Source organism: Thalassophryne amazonica, chromosome 18, assembly GCF_902500255.1.
Source record: "Thalassophryne amazonica chromosome 18, fThaAma1.1, whole genome shotgun sequence".
In the NCBI taxonomy this organism is placed as follows: Eukaryota; Metazoa; Chordata; class Actinopteri; order Batrachoidiformes; family Batrachoididae; genus Thalassophryne; species Thalassophryne amazonica.
Window position 1 is genome coordinate 52,776,974 of NC_047120.1, and position 17,226 is coordinate 52,794,199.

At 43.7% G+C, this 17,226-nt stretch overlaps 1 protein-coding gene across 1 annotated transcript in view; it reads right to left on the reverse strand.

Moving 5' to 3' along the window:
• LOC117530597 overlaps positions 1-17,226 on the reverse strand; it is a 93,338-nt gene that overhangs the window by 19,805 nt on the left and 56,307 nt on the right. Inside the window, exons 4-9 of the mRNA XM_034193485.1 lie at positions 15,072-15,275; positions 14,874-14,969; positions 12,177-12,221; positions 11,989-12,061; positions 11,743-11,906; positions 4,700-4,855 (exon numbers count right to left, since the gene is read on the reverse strand). Coding sequence (XP_034049376.1) covers positions 4,700-4,855; positions 11,743-11,906; positions 11,989-12,061; positions 12,177-12,221; positions 14,874-14,969; positions 15,072-15,275 — 738 coding nt within the window. The remainder of the gene's footprint in view (positions 1-4,699; positions 4,856-11,742; positions 11,907-11,988; positions 12,062-12,176; positions 12,222-14,873; positions 14,970-15,071; positions 15,276-17,226) is intronic.

Genomic DNA, 17,226 nt, shown 5'->3' on the forward strand with positions numbered 1-17,226 from the left:
CACCCATTGATCAGCTCCAGGATGATCAAAGACAGTCTGGAGTTACCTTTAAGTGCTGTGACAGTTAGAAGACGCCTGTGTGAAGCTACTTTATTTGCAAGAATCCCCCACAAAGTCCCTCTGTTAAATAAAAGACATGCAGAAGAGGTTACAATTTGCCGAAGAACACATCACCTGGCCTAAAGAGAAATGGAGGAATATTTTGAGGACTGATGAGAGTAAAATTGTTCTTTTTGGGTCCAAGGGCCACAGACAGTTTGTGAGACGACCCCCAAACTCTGAATTCAAGCCACAGTTCACAATGAAGACAGTGAAGCATAGTGATGCAAGCATCGTGATATGGGCATGTTTCTCCTACTATGGTGTTGGGCCTATATATCACATACCAGGTATCATGGATCAGTTTGGATATGTCAAAATACTTGAAGAGGTCATGTTGCCTTATGCTGAAGAGGGCATGTCCTTGAAATGGGTGTTTCAACAAGACAATGACCCCAAGCACACTAGTAAACGAGCAAAATCTTGGTTCCAAACCAACAAAATTAATGCTTCGCAGATGTGAAGAAATCATGAAAAACTGTGGTTATACAACTAAATACTAGTTTAGTGATTCACAGGATTGCTAAAAAGCAGTTTGAACATAATAGTTTTGAGATTGTAGTGTCAACTCTTTTCTTTTTTTTTACTAATAGCCCATTTTCATAGACTTAAGTGTGCATATCGTGAATGCTTGGTCTTGTTGGATTTGTGAGAATCTACTGAATCTACTGGTACCTTGTTTCCCATGTAACAATAAGAAATATACTCAAAACCTGGATTTGAGTGACGGAGTAATAATAAGAAATATACTCAAAACCTGGATTAATTTTTTTAGTCACATAGCACTACTATTATTCTGAACACTACTGTATGTGAGAATGTGATATTTGCCATTCCCATGACTATGACGCAACCCGGTCTCATGGGATGCTGTGATTCAGCAGCACGAAATATACATTAATCTATTGGTTCGTTATATTATCACGAAAAGTGCAAAATTTTCATCATGGGAGCACAAATTTATTCTAATTCATTCCGTGATGGGTGCACGTAATTCAAAGTGCAGCGGGGGGGGGGGGGGGGGGGGGGTCGTGATGGTTATGGTTAGGGTTGGGGGCAGGAGTAGGGTTAGTAATAGTGAGTTAAAAAATAAACTCCGTCACGAAAATTTGATTCATTTCATGATGGGAGGATGAACGAAAAACATGAGACTGGGATGGACGTGACATGTGATTATTGTCCATGAGATGAGCTAATGAATTATGGAGATATACCTCATTTTATAATTATAATTGTAAATATTATGAATATTGTTGTTATTGCTACTGCTATGATGATGATGATGATTAATATTATGATTATTATTAATGTTGTTGTTCTGGTTTTTATTTTGTCTGTGTACATGTAATCAGGGTTAGTTTCCAGCTGATGGCAATGTAATCTACTTATTGGATGACACACAGTCTTGCAGGCACACAATAGATGTTCAGAATCACATCACGTCAAGTGGTAATGTGAACGGAGCTCCTGTCACGTCTGGTGAGATTCCAACCCGTTGTTCCACCTTGTTTGTCCACTTTCAGATGTTTTTTTATTTTGTAGAGTGGCTGCCAGCATCATTCACTGGAGTTCCACGACTGCAGAGTTCTGGTTCTGCTCAGCTGCAAAAAATAACACCCGGGCGGAGTATGGGGGGGACCATCTTAAAGCTCAATATATTGTTGTGGCATCACGGAAAATCACAGTACATTTCATATAAGCATAATGATTGCTCCTGGATGGTTTTGAAAACAAATGTATTTTTTAGGATTACACCAAGATCACATTAAACTGACTGTATTTTCGAGTTTTAGCAGTGTCCAATAAAAAGCTTATAAAATGCATTTGTTAGATGAAATTAAATACTGAAAGAAGGAATGTGTGGTAAGTTTGGAAATTATTGAAAAGAGGAATGGAAATATGCAAACTTCCTTGTAGAAATAAAGGAAATGTATAGAAAAAGAAATGTGTTTAATAGAATTTAAAATACACCATTCTTTACCTCTGGTTATGCAATACCTGTATATATGGTCAGTGCATAAAGCACATTTTAAAATGTTTCACTGCAAAGCAGTCTTAAAGACAATTGGTGACACTTAATTGACATAAATTGCTTAAAATGGTTTCCACTGAAACCCCATACTCCGTTCGGGCGTAACCTTTTTCGGACTGTGGAGTGGGGGGGGTGTTCAGGCGTTTTCCGTCACACACACAGAGCCACCCATGCTCCGCCCCTGTATGTATTAATGAGTTCATCATGAATCAGTGCGGGTAGGGCTCTCAACATGGCAAAGCCCAGAAAAAGGGGTCATTTCGGCTGTTCCAGGTTGATATAGAAAACCAATGGATGACATCACACAGGCATCCAGTATATATACACAGTTTATACAAGTAACACAATTTTGAAAATTAGCCATAAATTAGAAACAGGCATACAATTTTCCATCCATTCAAGATTAAGGCTGTTTTAAAATAAATATTTAATCACAGCTGTTTTAAAACCAGCAGGGTCAATAGCAATGGTGACCGATCAACCATAGATAAACCATCCTAACAACAAATAGTACCATTAACATTATTCAGCTATATAAAATATCTTAATAAAACAAATATCAAATTCAGACATATTCAGTTTTGTGTTAGGATTGCCATATTATTTTAAATCTAGGATATCCTGATATAGATAGAAAGCCTTAGGTATGTTACGTATTTCTAATGTCCTCCATTCTATTCTGTTTTGAACAAATCATGGGTTGTGACAGTGATTTTGTCGACCATCATGCAACAATACCACAAAAGGCATAAAAAATTAAATGTCCTATCTCAAGCAGTCCTATTTGCTTGGAAAACTCTTACATTTGCGCCTGAGATCTTGCAAAATCAGGATGTCATGTTTTCTGCTTTCCCCTTCCAGCAGGTTTGATCATACTCCATTCACTTGTGTGAACTGTTAACTCTGCCCTTAGATAAAAAGGCTTTAATGTCAAGTTTTACAACTGGCAAGGTTGAGATATTTCATTTGTTCAGCACTTGTGTGGTTACCAGGGACTGATTAATCGTGATTGTTCACTGTTATTACCTAATGTCCCTAATTTATCCAAAAAATATTAGTTCTATCAACCTTCCGTTTTTGCGGCGTTCATCCTTGACCCAAAATACATAAGCATACCAAATGGGGAATGTTAACTCTCCCCAGTTTGTCTGTGATTGAAGTTACACACACACACACACACACACACACATATACATATGCATACATGTACTCAGAGTCTACTTGGCTTTTAATATACAGATGGCATCAAGAGTAGAGAAGCTTGAATCTTTGACTGGACTGGGTTGCTTGACGCGAGGACGTCGCGTCAAGCAACCCAGTCCAGTCCAGCAAGCTGAAAATGCAATGGTACTAATCAGTGGGGGTGGTCTGGGTCTGGAGCCTATTCCAGCAATCATAGGGCAGGAGGCAGAGTATACCCTGGACAGGACACCAGTCTATCGCAGGGCCATATGTAGACATCCATCTTTCCATTTTCTATAGGGGTTGCTGGGGCACAGTGGATCAGAAATGTTGTTTTGTGGCAGCATAAACACATTATGCATAGGTTTAGGTCATTCTATTGTGGATTTAATACAGCAAGTTATTGTTTATAAGGTTGTGTTATTTATGTCTCCCCAAGTGTAATTAACAGGTGTTTAAAATCAATTTTAAAATTTTTGATTCACTGTGCCCCAGACAGTAATTCACAGCGGGGCACAGTGAATCAACTTAGAATATAATGAAAAAAAAAAAAACCACATGATTATAAAGATTTCTTCAAAATTATTAAATATATACTGATGCACATACAAACTATAATCCAGCAAACCAGCTATGTAATGTGTGAGTGTCTTATATAGTGATATAAGTCCTTTAGAAACTATTATAATACAACTGTCATAATTTCTGTTCAAATGTGAAAACAGTTGTTTATACACACAGATTATAGAAATAATTCATGGAAAAATACATGTATAAGCTTCAACAAGTAATATTTGTCATCCACTTGATACTGGGGCTTAGTAAATCACTTTCTAGACTGATTCACTGTGCTACGGCTGATATCAGTTTGTACGGGCTCAAAAATTAAAGTTGCTCCAGTTCTGGTTAAAAAGAAAACCCAAAAAGCTTAACAAATGATTGGTTATCCTCATGGGATTTTAAAAAGGGATGGTTTGCACCATCTATTATGCTTAGTTATCATATTATATATGGTGTATGTCATAGGATCCAATAGACATTGGACTTGTTCAATTATTGCTTTGGTGACCAAGCATTCAAACCAGTCAGAACTACTGAAATTGGCGTTTGTCCTCGTTTTAGCTGTTTTAGCCCATATCTCAAAACGTTTTGGACATAGATAATCCAAAGTGTACTTTTAAGGAACAAATCCTTATGATCACACAAATGATGTTATACTTTCCAATATGATTGGAGCACAGTGTATTCTTTCATTCACCCCTACCTCGCTATTTCTGTCACTCTAGGATGGTTACACTTTTTGTGTATAATGATTGTGTTGGAAGTGTTGTTTCATCAATATTGGTCATATTTAGGATCAACATGGGCTGCGGGCACGGGTGTCTATTCAACTGTAAGGCCATACAAACATGCCAGCAACATAAGCATCGTCACTGATTCAGAGGGGCTGGATGCTGCCGAAATGTAGACATTCCTTGTATGAAGGGACTGCATGGGCCGATACACATCTTGATATCCGGCGTACATTGGAAACATCTCTATCTGGTGGAGAAAAAGATACATGGGTTGTTTTTCTTTCCTAGAAGCTCTGGCCTTGAGCCACATATTTTTTGAAAAGTCAGCTGCACTTATTGGAAGTGTTCCAAAAGCGAGTGAGATTAAAATGTCTGGGATTTTTTGAGCTTGATATGTATCTTACTTAATGAAAACATGCCACCGTCATCAAATGTTATCAACTAGAATTTTTTTCATTGATGCGTGAAGGGTTCAAGCCTTTTTTTGATGGGCTCAGTCACATGTTCATCCGTGATTGCTCGTCAGATACAGTATGACACTGAATTCAGAAACTCCACAAGGTTTCTAAATACTGCAAATGTCACAGTTAAAAAAAAACAAATGTTTATCACCATGTTTACCCTGTAGACAAGGGCTTTTATGGCCAAACAGTTGGCCAAAGAGTTAAGACCCCTTTTCACTTTGATGGATGTGCATCCCAAAGTTCATGGTTTGAAACCTTGTCAATGCTTTGGAAAATGACATAACCCATTGTTTCCTTTTCTTTCTGAATTTTTAAGATGTTCAAAAATCTCTTATTTTGACACAACGTGGTAATGTCGAGCATTTTGGTGCAGCCAATAATTTAGTTGTACATGACGTAACACTACCACTGGTCATGCTAAACTTGTACTATGGGTGGGTTATGGTTGTTTTTGCACACATTGCATGGTATAGTCCCAATGTGTCACATCCAGCAACTGCTTGACCGGTGTGTTAATTTAGTAAACCACACACTAGATCACATTCATGGGCAGCCATCATCTTCACATACTGGATTGTTACAGTTATAGACCATGACCTTCCAAGATGTATATCCATGAAAGTGAACATTGGATTTTATGAATCAGTCAGATTTATCACCTAATTACCTGACGTAAAAGTTGCACAAGACCAGAAGAACAAAAACCCTGCGGCCTAGTGGTATTGGTATTTATTGCCAGATTCTGTAGTGTGAACTTAGCAGATGAGAGTTTACCAATCCCCCTGGCCCGAGTAACTGTCCAATGTAGGTCACTTCCCCACCCAAGGGCGTTTGTAGCTGAGTGAACTGGAACAATGGTGATGATGTTTCTTGTCCAATAGATAGTAGTAGGTAGGTAGTATAACTGGAAATCAAACCCAGGTCTACCTATTGGTAGCCCAGCTTGTTATCCCAGTGAGCACAAGACCAGAATGAAGCAAAAATTCTTGCTGTACTATTATAAAATTTAGTGAGTATGTACAGAACAGGTTAAAAGTCCCAATCAAAGCTGAGAATCTGTATTTTTACTGGTTTAGTTTGTGTTCACAACCAAAAACATTTCTCTCGACACTCTGACTGCACATGTTGATATCAAACTCTGGTGCTCCCGCACGCTGTGTCACTGGTTTTTGTTCACGGGTGTACATTGTGTACAGAGATGCTGACCTATTACCTCATCAGAAAAATGTGAAAGTACTGCATGTCTGTGCAATGTCCTCCCAAGATCGCTGCATTCATGTTCCATTATGCAGCTAAACTGGAAGAACGCTTGTATTCAACTTACGATTAACAAGACATGTTGCTTTAATTACATTTCAAGAGAAAGTTAGATTTTTGAAATTGTTACGGAAATGATACCACTTGTAGTCCTGTATTCACATTTCCCAACTCACTTATTGTGCTTCCAAATAAATAAATGTATGGAAATTTGCATATAATGTTGGGAAAGTGTAGTGACACGGACCCACAACAGGGGGCGCAAATTAATGGTCAATAGATGAGCCAAAATATAACAATTTAATGTTGTGAATGTGCACAACGAACATACAGACAATCTCAGAATATCATAACAGTCAATACACAAAGGTGACGTGTGGGCAGGCTCGAGGATAGAAGACGTCTGTCCTAAGAAGAGCCGGAACCACACGATTTCTGCCGCCCCAGAACCTGGTGAATACTGGAGCCGCCAAGTCCCGAATTCCCAGGTGATCACCGTCCCCGACTGTCGGATCTGGTACTGCTGGCGAAGAACAAAGACAGTCAAGTGTGGGTGTGTGTACACCCAGTAACAACAACGGTGGGAATGCCACCTCCACCTCACACTCAGCGCGTTGCAGCGGTCTCAGCTGAAAAGGAGCGCCGTCTTGCACAGCCTCCTCAAAAACGACCGGTTCTCCTGCAAACACTCACAATAAACAGATTTACAAAGGCTGAGGATATTACCTCCAAAGAAGTATGATATCTCGGCGATGAGGTGGAGATGACGTCTGGTCTTTATGGAGTGCGATGATGAAGAATGTGTGACAGCTGTCAGGAATTAATGAGTGACAGCTGTCACTCCCGGCTGTGTCCGTGGTGGCAGTGCCCTCTCGTGCCTGAAGCCCGCACTTCAGGCAGGGCGCCCTTTGGTGGTGGGCCAGCAGTACATCCTCTTCTGGCGGCCCACACAACAGGACCCCCCCCCTCAACGGGCGCCTCCTGGCGCCCGACCAGGCTTGTCCGGGTGTCTGCGGTAGAAATCGGCCAGGAGGGCCGGGTCCAGGACGAAGCTCCTCTTCACCCAGGAGCGTTCTTCGGGTCCATACCCTTCCCAGTCCACCAAATACTGGAACCCCCGGCCCATTCGATGGACGTCCAGGAGCCGGCGCACCGTCCAAGCCGGCTCCCCGTCAATGATCCGGGCAGGAGGCGGCGCCGGACCGGGAACACAGAGGGGTGAGGTGTGGTGAGGCTTGAGTCTGGACACATGAAAAACCGGGTGGATCTGCAGTGAAGCTGGGAGTCGGAGCTTCACTGCGGCAGGACTGAGGATTTTGAGGATCTTGAAAGGTCCAATGTACCGGTCCTTCAACTTGGGGGAGTCCACTTGGAGGGGGATGTCCTTTGTGGACAGCCACACCTCCTGCCCGGGCTGGTAAGCAGGGACCGGGGATCGCCGGCGGTCTGCATGGGTCTTCGCTCTCGTCCGGGCCTTCAACAAGGCAGAACGGGCGGAGTGCCACACCCGACGGCACTTCCGCAGGTGGGCCTGGACCGAGGGCACACCGACCTCTCCCTCCACCACGGGGAACAACGGGGGCTGATACCCCAAACACACCTCAAATGGGGAGAGGCCGGTGGCAGAAGACACCTGACTGTTATGCGCATACTCGATCCAGGCCAGATGGTTACTCCAGGCCGTCGGGTGCGCGGATGTGACGCAGCGGAGGGTCTGTTCCAGTTCCTGGTTGGCCCGCTCTGCCTGTCCGTTCGTCTGTGGATGGTACCCGGACGAGAGGCTCACGGTGGCCCCCAGTTCCCTTCAGAAGCTCCTCCAGACATGTGAGGAGAACTGGGGACCACGATCTGAGACGATGTCGGTAGGTATCCCATGCAGACGGACAACATGGTGGACCAGGAGGTCTGCTGTCTCCTGGGCTGTTGGGAGCTTCGGGAGGGCCACGAAGTGGGCCGCTTTGGAGAATCGGTCCACTATCGTGAAGATGGTGGTGTTGCCCTGGGACGGCGGGAGGCCCGTGACGAAATCCAGGCCGATGTGGGACCAGGGGCGATGAGGTACAGGAAGCGGTTGGAGTAGTCCTTGGGCCTTCCTGTGGTCAGCCTTGCCCCTGGCACAGGTGGTGCAGGCCTGGATATACTCCCGGACGTCGGCCCACCAGAAGCGCTGCCGGACAACTGCCACGGTCCTTCGCACCCCTGGATGACAGGAGAGCTTGGAACCATGACAGAAGTCCAAGACTGCAGCTCTGGCCTCTGGTGGGACGAATAAACGGTTCTTTGGACCTGTACCTGGGTCCGGGCTCCGTGCCAGGGCCTCCCGGACGAACTTCTCCACGTCCCAGGTGAGGGTGGCCACGATAGTGGACTCAGGCAGGATGGGCTCCGGTGGATCCGACAGTGCAGTTTTGACCTCCTCTTCGTGTACCCGGGACAAGGCATCCAACCTCTGGTTCTTGGTCCCGGGGCGATAGGTGATCCAGAAGTCAAAGCGCCCGAAGAACAGTGACCAGCGGGCTTGCCTGGGGTTCAGCCGCTTGGCGGTCCTGATATACTCCAGGTTCCGATGGTCAGTGAAAACCGTGAATGGCACAGACGCTCCCTCCAACAGGTGTCTCCACTCCTCAAGAGCCTCTTTCACCGCAAGGAGTTCTCGATTGCCGACGTCATAGTTCCGTTCAGCCGGGGTCAACCTGCGTGAAAAGTAGGCACACGGGTGAAGAACCTTATCGGTCTCTCCGCTCTGGGACAGCACGGCTCCTATCCCTGAGTCAGAGGCGTCCACTTCAACCATGAACTGGCGGCTAGGGTCGGGCTGCACCAAAACTGGCGCAGTAGAGAACCGTCGTTTCAACTCCTTGAACGCGGCTTCGCACCGATCCGACCAGGTGAAGGGGACTTTTGGAGAGGTCAGGGCTGTCAGGGGGCTAACTACCTGACTGTAGCCCTTAATGAACCTCCTATAGAAATTAGCGAAGCCGAGGAACTGTTGCAGCTTCCTACGGCTTATTGGTTGGGGCCAATCTCTCACCGCCGCAACCTTGGCCGGATCAGGGGCGACGGAGTTAGAGGAGATGATAAACCCCAGGAAGGACAAAGACGTGCGGTGAAACTCGCACTTCTCGCCCTTCACAAACATTCGGTTCTCTAACAACCGCTGCAGGACCTGACGTACATGCTGGACATGGGTCTCAGGATCCGGAGAAAAGATGAGAATATCGTCCAGATATACGAAGACGAATCGGTGCAGGAAGTCCCGCAAGACGTCGTTAACCAAGGCTTGGAACGTCGCGGGGGCGTTGGTGAGGCCGAACGGCATGACCAGGTACTCAAAGTGACCTAATGGGGTGTTAAATGCCGTCTTCCATTCGTCTCCCTTCCGGATCCGAACCAGGTGATACGCATTTCTAAGATCCAGCTTAGTAAAGATTTTGGCTCCATGCAGGGGGGTGAACACGGAATCTAACAATGGCAACGGGTATCGGTTGCGAACCGTAATCTCATTCAGCCTCCTGTAATCAATACATGGATGAAGTCCGCCATCTTTCTTGCCCACAAAAAAGAAACCTGCCCCCATCGGGGAGGTGGAGTTCCGGATCAGCCGGGGCAGGGGCAGTTTTTCTGTGTGTGCTCCTTTGAGCTGCAGAGAAAATACTCTCCACGGATCAGCCTCCCCATTTTGGCCCTGTGCGTTTCCCTAACAACGTCAGCAGGGGGAGCTGTTGCCCCACAAAGCGCTGCGGCTGTGGAGCGTGGGGAGGGCGGCCCCTTTTCGAACCCGGAAGGGAGAGGGGCGGCGCGTATCCGGTCACGTCCTTCGCCTCGCTCCCGACGGCATTCCTCCAACCGATTGTTTAACCGTATAACGAGATCGATAAGCCCATCTAAATCCCGCGGTTCCTCCTTAGCTACCAGCTGCTCCTTCAGAACCAACGACAGTCCGTTTATGAAGGCGGCGCGGAGCGCAACGTTATTCCAGCCGGACCTCGCAGCCGCGATGCGGAAGTTGACTGCATAAGCGGCTGCGCTCTCGCGTCCCTGTCTCATTGACAGCAGCACGGTTGAAGCGGTCTCTCCTCTGTTAGGGTGATCAAACACTGTTCTGAACTCCCCCACAAACCCAGTGTATGCTGATAACAACCGTGAGTTCTGTTCCCAGAGCGCCGTAGCCCAGGCGCGTGCTTTACCCCGAAGCAGAGCAATCACATAAACTATTTTACTAGCATCTGACGCGTACATGACGGGACGTTGTGCGAAGACGAGCGAACACTGCATAAGAAAATCCACGCACGTCTCCACACAACCTCCGTACGGCTCAGGAGGGCTTATGTATGCTTCAGGGGATGGTGGGAGGGGTTATTGAACCACCACTGGAACGTTTATATCCTGCACAGGGTCGACAGGAGGACGAGCTGCAGCAGCGCCCTGAGCGCTCGCCGCCATCTGTGCGGAGAGAGCCTCCACCCTGCGGTTCAGGAGGATGCTTTGCTCAGTCATTTGATCCAACCGAGCCGTAAAGGCGGTGAGAATGTGCTGCAGCTCACCAATCACGTCTCCTGCAGACGCCTGCGCTCCCTGCTCTCCCATTGGTCGTTCAACAGCCGGGTGACGCCCCTCGGAGTCCATGACGCTGGCCGAGATATCCTGTTGGGAAAGTGTAGTGACACGGACCCACAACAGGGGGCGCAAATGAACGGTCAATAGATGAGCCAAAATATAACAATTTAATGTTGTGAATGTGCACAACGAACATACAGACAATCTCAGAAAATCACAACAGTCAATACACAAAGGTGACGTGTGGGCAGGCTCGAGGATAGAAGACGTCTGTCCTAAGAAGAGCCGGAACCACACGATTTCCGCCGCCCCAGAACCTGGTGAATACTGGAGCCGCCAAGTCCCGAATTCCCAGGTGATCACCGTCCCCGACTGTCGGATCTGGTACTGCTGGCGAAGAACAAAGACAGTCAAGTGTGGGTGTGTGTACACCCAGTAACAACAATGGTGGGAATGCCACCTCCACCTCACACTCAGCGCGTTGCAGCGGTCTCAGCTGAAAAGGAGCGCCGTCTTGCACAGCCTCCTCAAAAACGACCGGTTCTCCTGCAAACACTCACAATAAACAGATTTACAAAGGCTGAGGATATTACCTCCAAAGAAGTATGATATCTCGGCGATGAGGTGGAGATGACGTCTGGTCTTTATGGAGTGCGATGATGAAGAATGTGTGACAGCTGTCAGGAATGAATGAGTGACAGCTGTCACTCCCGGCTGTGTCCGTGGTGGCAGCGCCCTCTCGTGCCTGAAGCCCGCACTTCAGGCAGGGCGCCCTTTGGTGGTGGGCCAGCAGTACATCCTCTTCTGGCGGCCCACACAACATATAAACAATAATGAGATAAGAAGGTGCACATACCAGGCTTTGGTCAATCTTGATAGAATCTTTAAACACAGACCAAACCACTGCTTCATTACATGATGGGGTGGTTAAGGAACCTTTGTAGTGGTAGTACACAGCAAGATTCACGTCACCGAGCAAGTCATTGAGAGAGAGTCCTCCTACAGCTTTCACTTTACAGCCTGGACAAAAGCAAGGATAGAGGGTTACATCTTACTGGTGTCCTTTGTTTGGGTTGGGCTGTGAATACTAATGTGTGTTTACCGGTGTCACTAATGTGTGGCAGGTAGTTGGTCAGATTTTTCCAAGGGTGCCACTCAGCTGTGGTCTGCGTCTGCTGAAACAAGAACATGGAATAATGGAGCAACATGATGTTTGTATTGTACTTCATTTTACTGGACTAGTTATATACATACATTTAGGCTACAGTTTAATCAAGCTTCACCATTTACCTCTTCATCATGGGAACTATTCGTGTGTTCACTTTTTGTAGAGGTCTGGAAAATATAAAAAAATATTTCACACTGTTAGAACCATTTGCAGATATCAAAAAACAAGAGCAATCAGACATTTCTGACGTCTGCCAATCCGGATCACCTCCAAAATTCAGTGGAGTCTTCCATGCCATAATATCTGTCTGTGTAAATTTGGTGAGAATCTGTGAAGTAGTTTTGACGTCATCCTTCAAAGCCTATACAAAGTGAAATCTCGATCCAGAATCCAGATCCAGATCTGGATCACCTCCAAATTCAGTGTGGAGTCTTCCGTGCTCTGATATGTAATTGTGTTGAAAATTTCATCAAAATCCATGCAGTAGTTTAGATGTAATCATGCTAACAGTAAAGTGAAACTTGATCCAGAATCTGGATCCAGATCCAGATCACCTCCAAAATTTAAAGGAGTCTTCCATGCCCTACTATCCATCTGTGGTGCAAATTTGGTGAGAATCTGTGAAGTAGTTTTGACGTCATCCTTCAAAGCCTATATAAAGGGAAATCTTGATCCAGAATCTGGATCCGGATCAGGATCACCTCCAAAATTCAGTGGAGTCTTCCATGCTCTGATATGGATTTGTGTTGAAAATTTCATTAAAATCCATGCAGTAGTTTAGTCGTAATCATGCTAAAAGTAATCATTCAAAGCCTATACACTCTAAGAAATAAAACATTGAATTTAATTGATAAAGTTAAAGTAAGTTTTTTCACATAACATTGTCAATTAAGTGCAAAACAATATTGTAGTTGAAATTAATTAAATCAAATGAAACATTATTACTTAAATCCCTAAAATGAACAATTGCAAGTATATTTAAAATAATAGTCTTAATTACATTTAAAACCCCTGTGTTTCATTTCTTAGAGTGTATATAAAGTGAAACTTGATCCAGAATCTGAATCTGGAACCAGATCACCTCCAAAATTGAATGGAGTCTTCCATGACCTAATATGTATCTGTTGTGAAAATGTTGTCAAAATCCGTGCAGTAGTTTAGACGTAATCCTGCTAAAAGCCAGACAGACAAATAAATAAATGCTAATGTTTGTATTACATACTTGGTGGATGTAATAAAATAAAACTGGGGAGGGGGGTTCTCCATGGAAAATATGTAATAAATAAATAAAACAAGATGCAGCTATTGCTCAAACTGTGCATTTGTGCATTTCCCCCTTAGATTAGGCTAATTTGACACAAATGTTATAAAACATAATTCACACAATTCTTATTTGGACCTTCATTACATACGTCATACTGTGTATCACATACAGTATGAACCATTCATTTGTCTTTTACAAATAGATCCATTCACACCCTCCAGACACCAAAATGTCTTTCAGCAAGCAGAGGTAAAACTGCACCTGCGTCACTCTCCTGCCATTTGTCTCAGATCTGGAATGTTGCGATCAGTTATGCACCTGTTTGCGTAAGGTTTTTGTTCACTCTCTATCTTCCCGAACACAGTTTCACATTTTGTAGTGGTTTGAATTGCTGTGTAGCAACAAAAGTCATGTTTGATGTTAAATGTGTTGGTCCAATCACTGCTATTTATAATCTGATATATCACACTGTAATAAATAAATAAATTCTGTTTTTATGGTTAAAAACCTGTAGCTGCGGTTGCCAGAATAAATCTGTAAAAAAACAACAACAAAAACATTAAAAATACATAAATACCAGTACAAAACAACTAGTACATTTTAGAGTTTAAAGCTGTTGTAATTTACAAAAATTTATGTTTTCAACCAGTAAATCAAACAGGATTTTTCAACAAAATTAACATTATCATGTTTTTATACAAATTCTTGCTGTAGAATTTGAATGCAGTGGTTACTTATTGGCCACTGAATCCCATATGCTCCAAGCCACCACAAGAGAATTACTGTAGTATGGGATCCACAAATTGATCTGTTTTTCCTCAAGTTGTATCAGGTTCGAGACTTCCCAGGACTCGGGTAGTCTTGAACCTGGGGTATTTCATTCTGGAGTCAGCCTCCTTATTGTTTCCATCACTGTGCTGTCACAAAATAGGAGTTCCTCTGAAACTGTACTGAAAAAAAATTATACTTTGGATCAACTTAAAAAAATTGATGTAATTTGTTGCAGCTAATTTTTTTTAGTTTTTCACAGTGTATATTTATGATTTGGTAAAGTGATTCCAGCAGATTTAAAGTGTGAACCAAAATTTTCCATTAGACCAATGTCAATAAGTACTTTGAATGAAGTGCACTGATGTTTCACTTTTCAGTGTGTAATGAATTGTATATCATATTTTAACATATTTTTTATGTATGTGCACAAAGTATGTTTATATGAAGAGTTCTGAAAAAAAAAATCATACCTCTAGAATTAAGTAGGCTACATATCATTAAGATAAAATGGATTCTGCCCTTGATTACATTTTCAGATTAATTCACACTATGTTAAAAAAAAAATTAAACAGTAGCATGCTTCCTTTATATTGAAAATCTTACAGTATATTTTCAAAAAGTAGTTAAATATTTTTTGGTGCATTTTTGACCCATTTATTCTGGCAACCATATTTATTCTGTTGTTTTCCTGTAAAAACAACAGAATTTTCAAATTCCCCTTCCTTCTTCTGTTACGGAAAATTTGATACAAGACGTTGATTTGATTGTAATCTAACGTGCTAACCTTGACGTCAATAAGGAATCCAAGCACTGCCAGGCCGTCTGGCTCCACTAATGCCTGTGTCAGTGATAAATCCTTCCTCTTGCTGACAATGTGCATCTGTGCATAACAAATAAACAAAACAAAAAAAAAAAAACATTGAGTACACAGTGGCAATAACTACATCTACAAGAAAACACTGCTTTTAATGGCTCAAACTACCTCCATTGGAAATCTTTTTGAATCCACTGTAAGTTCTGAGCCCATAGAATTGTTTAAAATGTTGCCCCAATGGAAATGGAGCTGAAGGACGGAGTAATCATATTGCAAACCTCCATCTGAGATCTCCACTGTGTTTTCCTTAAGTACACATTTCACTGCAAATGAGTGGGTACAAAAAGTATAAATTACAAGCACAAAGGTTGTCTGCCTTAATTGAACAAGAATTAAAGCATTCTTTATGGTCAAATATGGCAGAGAGAAAACTAACCCACCTTATGTCAGATCAAAGGCTTGGGCCCCTTGATTTCCGACCTAAAGGTCAAAGGTGACCCCACCCCCAAGCCCCGCCTCCAAGCTCCGCCCCAAGCTCCGCCTCCAAGCCCCGCCCAAGGCCCCGCCTCAAGTCCCTGCCCCCTCCCACCTGCGTCTAATATTTTAATATCCTTTTATATTTTTTAATTCTTGAATTAAAGAACGATTATAAAATACCCATATCTTTTTTAATGTAATTATGGGGTGGTTTTTTAATGTATTAATTAAAGAATTAACTAATTATGACATAATTAAACCTGAATATCTAACAGTGTCTAATATTTTAATACCCCTTTAATATTGTTAATTCTTAAATTAAAGCATGTCCTTTTATGTTTTTTTTAATTCCTTAATTAAAGAATGATTAAAAAAATACTCATATCTTTTACACAATTATGGGAGGTCTTTAATTCTTTATTAGTCTTTAATTCTCTTTCAATTAAAAAATAACCCCCTCTTTAATGTAATGGAGGGAGGGTAAAGTCTTTGCACCGAGAGCCCCAGGTGTCACATGATTCTTTTGCATCACATCCCATGAGCCCCACGAACATTAATACCTAATAGATGTTAAAATAAAAAAGCCTTTTTTTCGGAATAATAAAAGAAATAGGCTCTCACTGAAACAAGACGCTTCTCACCGGAACATGACCGTGTGTGTGTGTGTGTGTGTGTGTGTGTGTGTGTGTGTGTGTGTGTGTGTGTGTGTGTGTGTCAGGTTAGAACTGTGTGTGTGTGTGTGTGTGTGTGTGTGTGTGTGTGTGTGTGTGTGTGTGTGTGTGTGTGTGTGTGTGTCAGGTTAGAACTGTGTGTGTGTGTGTGTGTGTGTGTGTGTGTGTGTGTGTGTGTGTGTGTGTGTGTGTGTGTGTGTCAGGTTAGAACTGTGTGTGTGTGTGTGTGTGTGTGTGTGTGTGTGTGTGTGTGTGTGTGTGTGTGTGTGTGTGTGTGTGTGTGTGTGTCAGGTTAGAACTGTGTGTGTGTGTGTGTGTGTGTGTGTGTGTGTGTGTGTGTGTGTGTGTGTGTGTGTGTGTGTGTGTGTGTGTGTGTGTGTGTCAGGTTAGAACTGTGTGTGTGTGTGTGTGTGTGTGTGTGTGTGTGTGTGTGTGTGTGTGTGTGTGTGTGTGTGTGTCAGGTTAGAACTGTGTGTGTGTGTGTGTGTGTGTGTGTGTGTGTGTGTGTGTGTGTGTGTGTGTGTGTGTGTGTGTGTGTCAGGTTAGAACTGTGTGTGTGTGTGTGTGTGTGTGTGTGTGTGTGTGTGTGTGTGTGTGTGTGTGTGTGTGTGTGTCAGGTTAGAACTGTGTGTGTGTGTGTGTGTGTGTGTGTGTGTGTGTCAGGTTAGAACTGTGTGTGTGTGTGTGTGTGGGTGTGTGGGTGTCAGGTTAGAACTGTGTGTGTGTGTGTGTGTGTGTGTGTGTGTCAGGTTAGAACTGTGTGTGTGTGTGTGGTGTGTGTGTGTGTGTGTGTGTGTGGTGTGTGTGTGTGTGTGTGTGTGTGTGTGTCAGAGGTTAGAACTGTGTGTGTGTTTGTGTCTGTGTGTGTGTGTGTGTCAGAGGTTAGAACTGTGTGTGTGTTTGTGTCTGTGTGTGTGTGTGTGTCAGAGGTTAGAACTGTGTGTGTGTTTGTGTCTGTGTGTGTGTGTGTGTGTCAGAGGTTAGAACTGTGTGTGTGTGTGTGTGTGTGTGTGTGTGTGGTGTGTGTGTGTGTGTGTGTGTGTGTGTGGGTGTGTGTGTTGTGTGTGAGAGGTTAGAACTGTGTGTGTGTGTGTGTGTGGGTGTGTGTGTCAGTTAGAACTGTGTGTGTGTGTGTGTGTGTGTGTGGTGTGTGTGTGTGGTGTGTGTTGTGTGTG